Source organism: Ranitomeya variabilis, chromosome 2 (assembly GCF_051348905.1).
Source record: "Ranitomeya variabilis isolate aRanVar5 chromosome 2, aRanVar5.hap1, whole genome shotgun sequence".
In the NCBI taxonomy this organism is placed as follows: domain Eukaryota; kingdom Metazoa; phylum Chordata; class Amphibia; order Anura; family Dendrobatidae; genus Ranitomeya; species Ranitomeya variabilis.
The window spans coordinates 1,092,032,169-1,092,047,365 of NC_135233.1; the positions used below are offsets into that span (position 1 = coordinate 1,092,032,169).

At 45.7% G+C, this 15,197-nt stretch overlaps 1 protein-coding gene across 7 annotated transcripts in view; it reads left to right on the forward strand.

Annotated features, from left to right (window-relative positions):
• NCOA1 (nuclear receptor coactivator 1) overlaps window positions 1–15,197 on the forward strand; it is a 313,199-nt gene that overhangs the window by 246,270 nt on the left and 51,732 nt on the right. For all 7 annotated transcript variants that reach the window (XM_077291759.1, XM_077291758.1, XM_077291761.1 and 4 more), the window contains exons 5-6: window positions 9,849–10,026; window positions 11,288–11,467. In XM_077291759.1, the coding sequence (XP_077147874.1) occupies window positions 9,849–10,026; window positions 11,288–11,467 (358 nt within the window). The remainder of the gene's footprint in view (window positions 1–9,848; window positions 10,027–11,287; window positions 11,468–15,197) is intronic.

The following is a 15,197-nucleotide window of genomic DNA, read 5'->3' on the forward strand; positions in this document are numbered from 1 at the left end:
TGCAGGTTTTTCCCATTATCTGACATGAAATCAGAATAAACCTTTCCCGTTTTAGGTCCATTAGGATTACCACAATTATTAATATTTGTCAAATGCCGCAATAATGAGAGAGAGAGAGAATGTTTAAGGCATTTTTATTACTTACTGCAAACTCAAAAGTTTCCATCCATTTCATTAGTATTTGGTACCATTACCCTTAGCCTGAATGACTTGGGTTAGACGTTTGGGATCTCCTTCCACAAGCTTCTCACAATAGTTGGTCTGAATTTGGGCCCGTTCCTCCTGACAAAACTGGTGTAACTGATCCAGGTCTGTAGGTCGCCTTGATCGCAGCGGCCTTTTCAGCTTTGCCCATTAATTTTCAATAGGATTGAGATCAGGGTTTGTGATGGTCGCTCCAAAACATTGACTTTGTTATCCTGAGGCCACTTTGTTACCATTTTGGCAGTATGCTTCTGGTCATTGTCTATTTGGAAGACCCAATTCCGCCCAAGCTTTTATCTTCCTGATGTGTTGAGATGTTGCTTCAGTATTGACACATAATCTTATTTTCTCATGATTCCATCTATTTTGCGAAGTGCACCAGTCCCATCCTGCAGCAAACAACCTCACAACGTGATGCTGCCACCACCGTGTTTCACAGTAGGGATGGTGTTCTTAGGCTTCCAAGTTTCTCCTTTTTTTCCTCCAAACGTAACGATGGTCATTATGCTCAAAAAGTTCAATTTTAGATTCATCGAACCACAGGACATGTCTCCAAAAATTAAAGTCTTTGTTCCTGCGTGTATTTGAAAACATTAATCTGGCTTTTTTATTTTTCTTTTGGAGTAATGTCTTCTTCCTGGCAGAGTGGCCTTTCAGCCCATGTTGATACAGTATTCGTTTCACTGTGGATATTTACACAATCTTACCAGCTTCCACCATCGTCTTCTGCTTTTGTCCTTGGGTTGATATGCACATGTCAGACCAAAGCACTTTAATCTCTGGGACACAGAACCAGTCTCCTTCCTGAGCGGTATCATGGCTGGACATTCCCATCTTGTTTGTACTTGTGTATAATTGTTTGTACAGATTAACGAGGCACCTTCAGGTATAAGACGGGAAAGGTTTATTCTGATTTCATGTCATGATTATCTATCTGTTTATCTATTGTCTATCTATCTATTATCTATCTATTATCTACTATCTATCTATTATCTGTATTCTATCTATCATCTATCTGTTATCTATCTGTATTCTATCTACTATCTATCATCTATCTATTATCTGTATTCTATCTATCTATCATCTATCTGTTATCTATCTATTGTCGTTCTATTATCTACTATCTATCATCTATCTATTATCTGTATTCTATCTATCATCTATCTGTTATCTATCTGTATTCTATCTATTATCTATCTATCATAGATATAGAGATAGATATGTTTCTTCCTATCTTGGTGTATATTCTTTCTATCTGTAGAATATATAGAAATATCTAGTAGTATACACACGATCTCCACCTCTCTGGATACAGATGGGGGATTGCGCTGTATACAGGGGATGTCTCCCACCAGCACATTATTACACATGTAAATCTTCGCCGCACTCTTAAAAGCAGGATAATTGAAGCGGATGAAATAATGGAGTCAGTGGAGCAGCTCTTCACCTCTCTAATTGCCAGCAGTCAGGTGTGTGATCGGGGGGCTGCCAGCAGGGCCGCCCCTCAGGGATGGCACAGGAGACAGCGGCTTAAAGGGAAAGTCACACCACAACTTGGATAAACTTCTAGTCTTAAAGGAGCACATGAGATGACAGCGGTGCCCTGTGAAATGCATGGTGTGAGGCCGAACGGGCGCAGCGCCGCTGTTACGTGTTTTTTAAATACCTGTGTCACCCCCCACCCTCTGGGCATGCTGCATGCTGCACAGCATTAGTTTTGTAGGGGAGGGGTTTTAAATATAAAATATATTTAAATTTTTGTTGATCACATGATCAACTACAGTTCAATGATTATACAAAAAAAAAGTCACCGGATAGCACCCCCTAGTGGTCAGGGATTATGAGGGGGGATGCTTGTGTACTTAGTACACTGGGGATACGAGATGCTGGGGTGCAGGGTACACTGGGGGTACGAGATGTTGGAGGTATGGGTTACAAGATGCTGGGATACAGGGTACACGAGATGTTGGGTGTACGGGGTACACTGGGGGTATGAGATGTTGGGCGTACGGGATACACTGGGGGTATGAGATGTTGGGTGTACAGGGTACACTGGGGTATGAGATGTTGGGTGTACGGGGGTACACTGGGGTATGAGATGTTGGGTGTACGGGGTACACTGGGGGTATGAGATGTTGGGTGTACGGGGTACACTGGGGGTATGAGATGTTGGGCGTACGGGATACACTGGGGGTATGAGATGTTGGGCGTACGGGATACACTGGGGGTATGAGATGCTTGGGCATGAGGTACAGTGTGGGTAGGAGATGATTGATTACCGGGTACACTGGGGGTATGAGATGTTGGGTGTACGGCAGGGGTGTCAAACTGCATTCCTCGAGGGCCTCAAACCATGCGTGTTTTCAAGATTTCCTTCTCATTGCACAAGGTGCTGGAATCATTCTGTGCAGGTGATTAAATGATTACCTGTGCACTACAAGGAAATCCTGAAAACATGACCTGTTTGCAGCCCTTGAGGAATGCAGTTTGACACCCCTGGTGTACGGGGTACTGTGTGGGTAGGAGATGATTGATTACCGGGTACACTGGGGGTAGGAGATGCTTGGGTATGGGGTACAGTGTGGGTAGGAGATGATTGATTGCCGGGTACGCTGGGGTTAGGAGATGATTGGTTACAGGGTACACTGGGGGTAGGAGATGCGTGGGTAGGAGATGATTACCGGGTACACTGGGGGTAGGAGATGCTTGGGTACGGGTTCCACTGGGCGTCGACAATGCTGGGGTATGAGGTACAGGATATGCTAGGTGAGCACCTCACATGGACCTTGGCCACTTTGAACTCTCCCATCATCTTTGTTCTCTGCAGGAGAAATCAGTTTTCCACTTCGGACCATGAGGAGGGCACATTTCTGCTGCCGAAATAAGAGATATTTTGCAGGAATCCTCTCTGTGGGCCCAGATCCTGGGGCGACATGAAAGATCCTTCCCCTGCAAGTGGCGGCGGCGCGGGCAGGAGATATCGGTGCAGCAGGGACAGGGTTAACAGCGTCGTCTCCTGTTCATTAATGAATAAAATTACAAAGTGCTGGTAACCACGAGGAGCCTCGCAATTCTCAAGGACGGAGCGATCGTTCACTTGCAGCTCATTGCCTTGAATCTGACGGAGGATCGCCGGGTGCAGCCAAGGCTCAGTGCCCCCGGGCTTCTTCGAGGCTGCAGGTCACCGGCCCGAGCTGTCAGTCATCAGAGGCGCACAGTCCTCCAGCAAGCAGGAGGCAGAGAAGCAGTGTGCTTCTGAAGGCTGCAGATGAGGACACCCCTTTTTTATTGTTCAGTGCTCCTGTGTGCAGCATGGACAGGGTTAAATGCATAATACTCCTGAGCAGGGACATAACTGACAGTAGGTGCAGGGGTTGAAGTCGCACCCTGGCCCTGGAGCCTAAGGGGCCCAAAAAGTGAAAAGACCAACTTGCAATATTTGGGGGCCACGTTGGAGCGTTCTCATTGGTGCCCATGATCATCAAGTTACGCCACTGCTCATACCAGTCAGCATGGACAGGGTTATCATCGCAGTGCTCCTCTCATTGGCACCCATGATCAACAAGTTACACCACTGCTCATACCAGTCAGCATGGACAGGGTTAACAGTGCAGTGCTCCTCTCATTGGTGCCCACGATCATCAAGTTACGCCACTGCTCATACCAGTCAGCATGGACAGGGTTAACAGTGCAGTGCTCCTCTCATTGGTGCCCACGATCATCAAGTTACGCCACTGCTCATACCAGTCAGCATGGACAGGGTTAACAGTGCCGTGCTCCTCTCATTGGCGCCCACGATCATCAAGTTACGCCACTGCTTATACCAGTCAGCATGGACAGGGTTAACAGCGCAGTGCTCCGCTCATTGGCGCCCATGATCATCAAGTTACACTACTGTACATACCAATCAGCATGAACAGGGTTAACAGCGCACTGCTCCTCTCATTGGTGCCCATGATCATCCGGTTACTCTACTGCTCATAGCAGTCAGCATGGACACCAGTCCCATCCTGCAGCAAACAACCTCACAACGTGATGCTGCCACCACCGTGTTTCACAGTAGGGATGGTGTTCTTAGGCTTCCAAGTTTCTCCTTTTTTTCCTCCAAACGTAACGATGGTCATTATGCTCAAAAAGTTCAATTTTAGATTCATCGAACCACAGGACATGTCTCCAAAAATTAAAGTCTTTGTTCCTGCGTGTATTTGAAAACATTAATCTGGCTTTTTTATTTTTCTTTTGGAGTAATGTCTTCTTCCTGGCAGAGTGGCCTTTCAGCCCATGTTGATACAGTATTCGTTTCACTGTGGATATTTACACAATCTTACCAGCTTCCACCATCGTCTTCTGCTTTTGTCCTTGGGTTGATATGCACATGTCAGACCAAAGCACTTTAATCTCTGGGACACAGAACCAGTCTCCTTCCTGAGCGGTATCATGGCTGGACATTCCCATCTTGTTTGTACTTGTGTATAATTGTTTGTACAGATTAACGAGGCACCTTCAGGTATCTTGATATTGTACCCAAGGATGAGTCAGACTTGTGCAAGTCCACAATTCTCTTCCTGATATCTTGGCTGATTTCTTGAGACTTTCTCATTAAGCTACACAAAGAAGCAGTGTGTTTCAGGTGTGCATTAAAATACATCCACAGGTGTGTCTCTAATTAACTCAGATGTTGCCAAAACAGAAGCTTCCAAACACATGACATCATCATATGGGCAGTGCAGAATTGTTTAAAGGCATAGTAACTTTTTACTTTGCTGTAAGTAATAAAAATGCTTGAAAACATTCTCTCTCTCTCATTATTCTGGCATTTGGCAAATATTAATAATTATGGTAATCTTAATTTATCTAAGACGGGAAAGGTTTATTCTGATTTCATGTCATGATTATCTATCTGTTTATCTATTGTCTATCTATCTATTATCTATCTATTATCTACTATCTATCTATTATCTGTATTCTATCTATCATCTATCTGTTATCTATCTGTATTCTATCTACTATCTATCATCTATCTATTATCTGTATTCTATCTATCTATCATCTATCTGTTATCTATCTATTGTCGTTCTATTATCTACTATCTATCATCTATCTATTATCTGTATTCTATCTATCATCTATCTGTTATCTATCTGTATTCTATCTATTATCTATCTATCATAGATATAGAGATAGATATGTTTCTTCCTATCTTGGTGTATATTCTTTCTATCTGTAGAATATATAGAAATATCTAGTAGTATACACACGATCTCCACCTCTCTGGATACAGATGGGGGATTGCGCTGTATACAGGGGATGTCTCCCACCAGCACATTATTACACATGTAAATCTTCGCCGCACTCTTAAAAGCAGGATAATTGAAGCGGATGAAATAATGGAGTCAGTGGAGCAGCTCTTCACCTCTCTAATTGCCAGCAGTCAGGTGTGTGATCGGGGGGCTGCCAGCAGGGCCGCCCCTCAGGGATGGCACAGGAGACAGCGGCTTAAAGGGAAAGTCACACCACAACTTGGATAAACTTCTAGTCTTAAAGGAGCACATGAGATGACAGCGGTGCCCTGTGAAATGCATGGTGTGAGGCCGAACGGGCGCAGCGCCGCTGTTACGTGTTTTTTAAATACCTGTGTCACCCCCCACCCTCTGGGCATGCTGCATGCTGCACAGCATTAGTTTTGTAGGGGAGGGGTTTTAAATATAAAATATATTTAAATTTTTGTTGATCACATGATCAACTACAGTTCAATGATTATACAAAAAAAAAGTCACCGGATAGCACCCCCTAGTGGTCAGGGATTATGAGGGGGGATGCTTGTGTACTTAGTACACTGGGGATACGAGATGCTGGGGTGCAGGGTACACTGGGGGTACGAGATGTTGGAGGTATGGGTTACAAGATGCTGGGATACAGGGTACACGAGATGTTGGGTGTACGGGGTACACTGGGGGTATGAGATGTTGGGCGTACGGGATACACTGGGGGTATGAGATGTTGGGTGTACGGGGTACACTGGGGGTATGAGATGTTGGGCGTACGGGATACACTGGGGGTATGAGATGTTGGGTGTACAGGGTACACTGGGGTATGAGATGTTGGGTGTACGGGGGTACACTGGGGTATGAGATGTTGGGTGTACGGGGTACACTGGGGGTATGAGATGTTGGGTGTACGGGGTACACTGGGGGTATGAGATGTTGGGCGTACGGGATACACTGGGGGTATGAGATGTTGGGCGTACGGGATACACTGGGGGTATGAGATGCTTGGGCATGAGGTACAGTGTGGGTAGGAGATGATTGATTACCGGGTACACTGGGGGTATGAGATGTTGGGTGTACGGCAGGGGTGTCAAACTGCATTCCTCGAGGGCCTCAAACCATGCGTGTTTTCAAGATTTCCTTCTCATTGCACAAGGTGCTGGAATCATTCTGTGCAGGTGATTAAATGATTACCTGTGCACTACAAGGAAATCCTGAAAACATGACCTGTTTGCAGCCCTTGAGGAATGCAGTTTGACACCCCTGGTGTACGGGGTACTGTGTGGGTAGGAGATGATTGATTACCGGGTACACTGGGGGTAGGAGATGCTTGGGTATGGGGTACAGTGTGGGTAGGAGATGATTGATTGCCGGGTACGCTGGGGTTAGGAGATGATTGGTTACAGGGTACACTGGGGGTAGGAGATGCGTGGGTAGGAGATGATTACCGGGTACACTGGGGGTAGGAGATGCTTGGGTACGGGTTCCACTGGGCGTCGACAATGCTGGGGTATGAGGTACAGGATATGCTAGGTGAGCACCTCACATGGACCTTGGCCACTTTGAACTCTCCCATCATCTTTGTTCTCTGCAGGAGAAATCAGTTTTCCACTTCGGACCATGAGGAGGGCACATTTCTGCTGCCGAAATAAGAGATATTTTGCAGGAATCCTCTCTGTGGGCCCAGATCCTGGGGCGACATGAAAGATCCTTCCCCTGCAAGTGGCGGCGGCGCGGGCAGGAGATATCGGTGCAGCAGGGACAGGGTTAACAGCGTCGTCTCCTGTTCATTAATGAATAAAATTACAAAGTGCTGGTAACCACGAGGAGCCTCGCAATTCTCAAGGACGGAGCGATCGTTCACTTGCAGCTCATTGCCTTGAATCTGACGGAGGATCGCCGGGTGCAGCCAAGGCTCAGTGCCCCCGGGCTTCTTCGAGGCTGCAGGTCACCGGCCCGAGCTGTCAGTCATCAGAGGCGCACAGTCCTCCAGCAAGCAGGAGGCAGAGAAGCAGTGTGCTTCTGAAGGCTGCAGATGAGGACACCCCTTTTTTATTGTTCAGTGCTCCTGTGTGCAGCATGGACAGGGTTAAATGCATAATACTCCTGAGCAGGGACATAACTGACAGTAGGTGCAGGGGTTGAAGTCGCACCCTGGCCCTGGAGCCTAAGGGGCCCAAAAAGTGAAAAGACCAACTTGCAATATTTGGGGGCCACGTTGGAGCGTTCTCATTGGTGCCCATGATCATCAAGTTACGCCACTGCTCATACCAGTCAGCATGGACAGGGTTATCATCGCAGTGCTCCTCTCATTGGCACCCATGATCAACAAGTTACACCACTGCTCATACCAGTCAGCATGGACAGGGTTAACAGTGCAGTGCTCCTCTCATTGGTGCCCACGATCATCAAGTTACGCCACTGCTCATACCAGTCAGCATGGACAGGGTTAACAGTGCAGTGCTCCTCTCATTGGTGCCCACGATCATCAAGTTACGCCACTGCTCATACCAGTCAGCATGGACAGGGTTAACAGTGCCGTGCTCCTCTCATTGGCGCCCACGATCATCAAGTTACGCCACTGCTTATACCAGTCAGCATGGACAGGGTTAACAGCGCAGTGCTCCGCTCATTGGCGCCCATGATCATCAAGTTACACTACTGTACATACCAATCAGCATGAACAGGGTTAACAGCGCACTGCTCCTCTCATTGGTGCCCATGATCATCCGGTTACTCTACTGCTCATAGCAGTCAGCATGGACAGGGTTAACAGCGCAGTGCTCCTCTCATTGGCGCCCACGATCATCAGGTTACGCCACTGCTCATACCAGTCAGCATGGACAGGGTTAACAGCGCAGTGCTCCTCTCATTGGTGCCCATGATCATCCGGTTACTCTACTGCTCATAGCAGTCAGCATGGACAGGGTTAACAGCGCAGTGCTCCTCTCATTGGCGCCCATGATCATCCAGTTACTCCACTGCTCATACCAGTCAGCATGGACAGGGTTAACAGCGCAGTGCTCCTCTCATTGGCGTCCACGATCATCCAGTTACACCACTGCTCATACCAGTCAGCATGGACAGGGTTAACAGCGCAGTGCTCCTCTCATTGGCGCCCATGATCATCCAGTTACTCCACTGCTCATACCAGTCAGCATGGACAGAGTTAACAGCGCAGTGCTCCGCTCCAGGCCGCACCGTTCCCCTGCGAGCGGCGGTGTGCAGGGACTGGATGTCAGAGATTTCCGCGTGGTTTCCGGGTCTGGCGGTGGCACTTGTTAATAATTACCGCGGTACATTAGATGCTGTTGTATTAGGCCCCCGGCCAGACACAGAGGCCTGGAAGGGGAATGACCTCCGCGTTCCCAGCCGTGACATAACGCTGGCAGGACAACAACCACCATCCTCCGCCGGAGGGACAGCTGTGTGCGCTGCGAGCTCGGCTCGGTTCATACCTCAGCTTGCTGCCACTAAATAATAACATCGTTCTAGTGCATGTAGACCAATATAATACTTCTCACAGCTGAGGGTTTGGTCCAATTGTATCTAGTGTAGACAAGCAGCCTGATACATTGTAACAAACCAGGAGATGTGTCTGGACTGTAGCAAAAACTCAGCTGTTCGGAAAACCCCAAGTATCTGGAATATCTGATATGTTCTTAAAAAAAAAAAATCTTCGCTTTTTCTCACTTTAGTATAATGTTAAGATGCACCAATACTAAATACTATTTAGTTTTTTTTATTGTTATTTATAAGTCAGCCACATTTAAAAATAAAAAAAAAAGCTAAAAGTAAAAGTCCGACCTACAAAATGTAAAATTAATTAATTAACCTGTTATGTTAATGCTGTGAATTAAAAAAAAAAAAGCACAAAATGTCCATTTTCCGGTCACTACAACTTCCACAAAAAGCTGTGAAAAAAAAAAAAAGGTGATAAAAAGTCCTATTTACCTTATCAATAAAAACTGCAGAAAGGAACGAGCAAAATAAAACTTATGCATCTCAGAAAATGTCGACAAAACTTTATTTTTTTTTGCAAAGTTTTTTTTTAAGCAACTAAAATAATTAAAAAAAAATCTTATACCAAAAGTGGCAGAGATGCATTTTTCCCTTTATTTAGCATCACTTGTTTTCAGGACATTGTGTGCTAATGTGAATGGTGTCAATCAGTGTTCTAACGAGTCTGCAGAAAACAAGGAAAGTAAACAAGACGGAGAAATAAAGAGAAAGATTCTAGAACACTGTCTGTCAGGAGGTGACGGAGTGCACACGTGTATATATATATATATATATATATATATATATATATATATATATATATATATATATATATATATATATATACATACTATGTCACCGTTCTTCTCTCCTCAGGCTCTGGACGGGTTCTTCTTCGTGGTGAATCAGGAGGGCCGCATCGTCTTTGTCTCAGAAAATGTCACCAATTATCTGGGCTACAAGCAGGAGGAGCTGATGAAGGACAGTATCTACAGCATCCTCCACGTGGGCGACCACGAGCAGTTCGTCAAGAACCTGCTGCCCAAATCCTTAGGTGAGAAACCGCCGACACCAAGTGTATATATATATATATATATATACTGATCCCGGATCTATGTATTATCTATATCTATCTATGATTCTATATCTATCTATTATCTATCTATTATGTGTATTATCTATCATCCAACTATTATCTATCTATTATCTTCTATCTATTATCTATTTATCTATTATCTATCTATTATGTATATCTATCTATTATCTATCTATTATGTATATTATCTATTATCTATCTATTATCTATCTATTATCTATTTATCTATTATCTATCTATTATCTATTATCTATTTATCTATTATCTATCTATTATCTATCTATCTATTATATATCTATTATCTATCATCTATTATCTATCTATCTCTCCATTATCTTTCTCTATTATCTTTCTATCTATTATCTATCTATTATCTATTTATCTATTATCTATTATGTATATCTATCTATTATCTATCTATCTCTCTATTATCTTTCTATCTATTATCTATTTATCTATTATCTATCTATTATGTATATCTATCTATTATCTATCTATTATGTATATTATCTATCTATTATCTATTTATCTATTATCTATCTATTATCTATTATCTATCAATTATCTATTATCTATTTATCTATTATCTATCTATTATCTATCTATCTATTATATATCTATTATCTATCATCTATTATCTATCTATCTCTCCATTATCTTTCTCTATTATCTTTCTATCTATTATCTATCTATTATCTATTTATCTATTATCTATTATGTATATCTATCTATTATCTATCTATTATGTATATTATCTATTATCTATCTATTATCTATCTATTATCTATCTATTATCTATTTATCTATCTATTATCTATTATCTATCAATTATCTATTATCTATTTATCTATTATCTATCTATTATCTATCTATCTATTATATATCTATCATCTATTATCTATCTATCTCTCCATTATCTTTCTCTATTATCTTTCTATCTATTATCTATCTATTATCTATTTATCTATTATCTATCTATTATCTATTTATTATCTATCTATCTATTATCTATTATCTATCTATTATCTATTTATCTATTATCTATCTATTATCTATTATCTATTTATTATCTATCTATCTATCTATTATCTATCTATTATCTATCTATTATCTATCTATTATCTATCTATTATCTAGTCAGTGGTTCTGGGACTCGCCGCCTCCATCTCTAGCAGTTATTATTACTATTGTTTTTCTCTCCTTTCTTTCTTCTTTGCAGTGAATGGAGCCCCCTGGTCCCAAGAAGCCAACAGACGGAACAGCCATACTTTAAACTGTCGCATGCTGATCCGGCCCCCCGACGAGGCGGGCTCGGAGAACCAGGAGGCGCGGCAGCGGTACGAGGTGATGCAGTGCTTCACTGTGTCCCAACCCAAATCCTTCAAGGAGGAAGGAGAAGGTGAGATGGCGCTGAGGGCGGTGCTGGACGTCCGCTGTGTCGCGCAGCTGCTTCCTGCCGTCCTGACTTAGGGGGTCCGTAATAGGTTAGGGGGTCTGGTCTGGGATTTGTATTAGGTTAGGGGTCTGGCCTAGGGTCTGTATTAGTTTATGGGGGTCCGTTTTACTGTGGAGGTCCTGTCTGGGGTCTGTATTAGTTTATGGGGGTCCGTTTTACTGTGGAGGTCTGGTCTGGGGTCTATTAGTTTATGGGGGTCTGTTTTACTGTGGAGGTCCGGTGTGCGGTCTGTATTATTTTATGGGGGTCCGTTTTACTGTGGAGGTCCAGTCTGCGGTCTGTATTAGTTTATGGGGGTCTGTTTTACTTTGGAGGTCTCACCTGGGGTCTGTATTAGTTTATGGGGGTCCGTTTTACTGTGGAGGTCCGGTCTGCGGTCTGTATTAGTTTATGGGGGTCCGTTTTACTTTGGAGGTCTCGCCTGGGGTCTGTATCAGTTTATGGGGGTCTGTTTTACTGTGGAGGTCTGGCCTGGGGGTCTGTATTAGTTTATGGGGGTCTGTTTTACTGTGGAGGTCTGGTCTGCGATCTGTATTAGTTTATGGGGGTCCGTTTTACTTTGGAAGTCTGGCCTGGGGTCTGTATTAGGTTATGAGGGTCCGATTTACTGTGGAGGTCCGGTCTGGGGTCTGTATTAGTTTATGGGGGTCCGTTTTACTTTGGAAGTCTGGCCTGGGATCTGTATTAGTTTATGGGGGTCCATTTTACTGTGGAGGTCTGACCTGGGGTCTGTATTAGGTTATGAGGGTCCGATTTACTGTGGAGGTCCGGTCTGGGGTCTGTATTAGTTTATGGGGGTCCGTTTTACTTTGGAAGTCTGGCCTGGGGTCTGTATTAGTTTATGGGGGTCCGTTTTACTTTGGAAGTCTGGCCTGGGGTCTGTATTAGTTTATGGGGGTCCGTTTCACTGTGGAGGTCCGGTCTGCGTTCTGTATTAGTTTATGGGGGTCCGTTTTACTTTGGAGGTCTCGCCTGGGGTCTGTATTAGTTTATGGGGGTCGGTTTTACTTTGGAGGTCTCGCCTGGGGTCTGTATTAGTTTATGGGGGTCCGTTTTACTTTGGAGGTCTCGCCTGGGGTCTGTATTAGTTTATGGGGGTCTGCTTTACTGTGGAGGTTCGGTCTGGGGTCTGTATTAGTTTATGAGGGTCCGTTTTACTGTGGAGGTCTGGTCGGGGGTCTGTTTGTGGCCTGTTGTCTGTGATGATTGGTGGTTTGTGCTATCTGTGTTTTTTGTTGGGGGCTTCTTTTTGTGTAAATGGGGTATAAGACCAGATATTTTTTGCTATTATTTCTGGCTTGTCAGTGATTGTGCGTCACCCACACGCCTGATCCATTCGCAGTATATCTCCACATCTGAAGTATCACAGTGATATTTACCCTTCTGGCACAATGTGGAGCGCCGATCCCCCCGTCCTGCCTCCTGCTCCGCTCTATGGTGACCATCAGAAGTAATGGTGGAACAATTAGAAGCTGCTGACTCATCACTTTTTAATTAAAGTTAGAGGAACGTTTTTGGCCCATCCAGACTTGTGCAACCTGCTATTCCATAAGTCATCACACCCCCATTATGTGTTTTTTAGCTGTAGCTGTCCGTTGTGCCGGGGTACGGTATGTGGGGCACATGAAGTGCCTACTGCGGTGGTCTAGTATGCAGGTACCTCGAGAGTGCAAATGTTTTTTTTTTTGGAATGGTCACAAAATTTTGCTTCCCTCGTGCACTCTGTCTTAACCGAACGGCGCTCGCAGCTCTACTGGTGAGGAAATGTGTCTGTCCAACAGCCGGCGACACAAAGGCGCAAATCCCCTCTGCCGCTGACACCAGTGCCTATGCAGAGCGCAGCAGTAGAGTTGAGGTCGTCATCGACGGCTACACTCAGCAAAAGTCAAGACAAAGCCTTCAGTATAATGAAGTCAGCTTTGTCATCTTAGTTGCTGCCTATGCAGAGCACAGCAGCCAATAACAAAGTAATCTCGACCGCTGTGCTCTTCATAGGCAGCAGCCAAGGTGGCAGAGGATGAGCAGCTTGTAGGGTTAGGACCGACGTGATCGATTCCAATACGAAGAATCTGGGGTGTTCTTATTTATGCAATGCCCTGTAAGTTTCCACACGCGATTTCACAGATTATTCCTCATAATATTTTATGTAAGAGACTGAAAGAAAAGTGGAAAAGCAACAAAGAATTCTGTGTGCAGGAAAAGTGATGGCGCCGGCTGATGGTGGGGGATGTATGGAGGGACGTACAGCGAGGCACGAGGGAGACGTATGGAGGGGTCGCAGCCTGAGGCCGGGATTATGGCTGGATATCTGTATTCTATGCATTGGTTACATTCTGGTCTCACCTCCATCCAACACGTGTCTGACTGATCAGCTTCCTGCAGCGGCAGTCCTCCTCCACTACACCATCCTCCTCCACTACACGGTCCTCCTCCACTACACCGTCCTCCACTACACGGTCCTCCTCCACTACACCGTCCTCCTCCACTACACGGTCCTCCTCCACTACACCGTCCTCCTCCACTACACGGTCCTCCTCCACTACACCGTCCTCCTCCACTACACGGTCCTCCTCCACTACACCGTCCTCCTCCACTACACGGTCCTCCTCCACTACACCGTCCTCCACTACACGGTCCTCCTCCACTACACCGTCCTCCTCCACTACACGGTCCTCCTCCACTACACCGTCCTCCTCCACTACACGGTCCTCCTCCACTACACCGTCCTCCTCCACTACACGGTCCTCCTCCACTACACCGTCCTCCTCCACTACACGGTCCTCCTCCACTACACCGTCCTCCTCCACTACACCGTCCTCCTCCACTACACCGTCCTCCTCCACTACACGGTCCTCCTCCACTACACGGTCCTCCTCCACTACACGGTCCTCCTCCACTACACCGTCCTCCTCCACTACACAGTCCTCCTCCACTACACCATCCACTTCCACTACACCATCCTCCTCCACTGTCCCGTCCTCCTCCACTATACCATCCTCCTCCACTGTCCCGTCCTCCACTATACCATCCTCCTCCACTGTCCCATCCTCCTCCACTACACTATCCTCCACTGTCCCGTCCTCCTCCATTATACCATCCTCCACTGTCCCGTCCTCCTCCACTACACCATCCTCCTCCACTATACCGTCCTCCTCCACTACACCGTCCTCCTCCACTACACCGTCCTCCTCCACTACACCGTCCTCCTCCACTACACCGTCCTCCTCCTCTACACCGTCCTCCTCCACTACACCGTCCTCCTCCACTACACCGTCCTCCTCCACTACACCGTCCTCCTCCACTACACCATCCTCCTCCATTGTCCCATTCTCCTCCACTATACCATCCTCCTCCATTGTCCCATTCTCCTCCACTATACCATCCTCCTCCACTGTCCCGTCCTCCTCCACTACACCATCCTCCACCACTGGCCCATCCTCCTCCACTGTCCTGTTCTCCTCCACTGTCCCATCCTCCTCCACTATACCATCCTCCTCCACTGTCCCGTCCTCCTCCACTACACCATCCTCCTCCACTACACCATCCTCCTCCATTGTCCCATTCTCCTCCACTATACCATCCTCCACCACTGGCCCATCCTCCTCCACTGTCCTGTTCTCCTCCACTGTCCCATCCTCCTCCACTACACCGTCCTCCTCCACTACACCGTCCT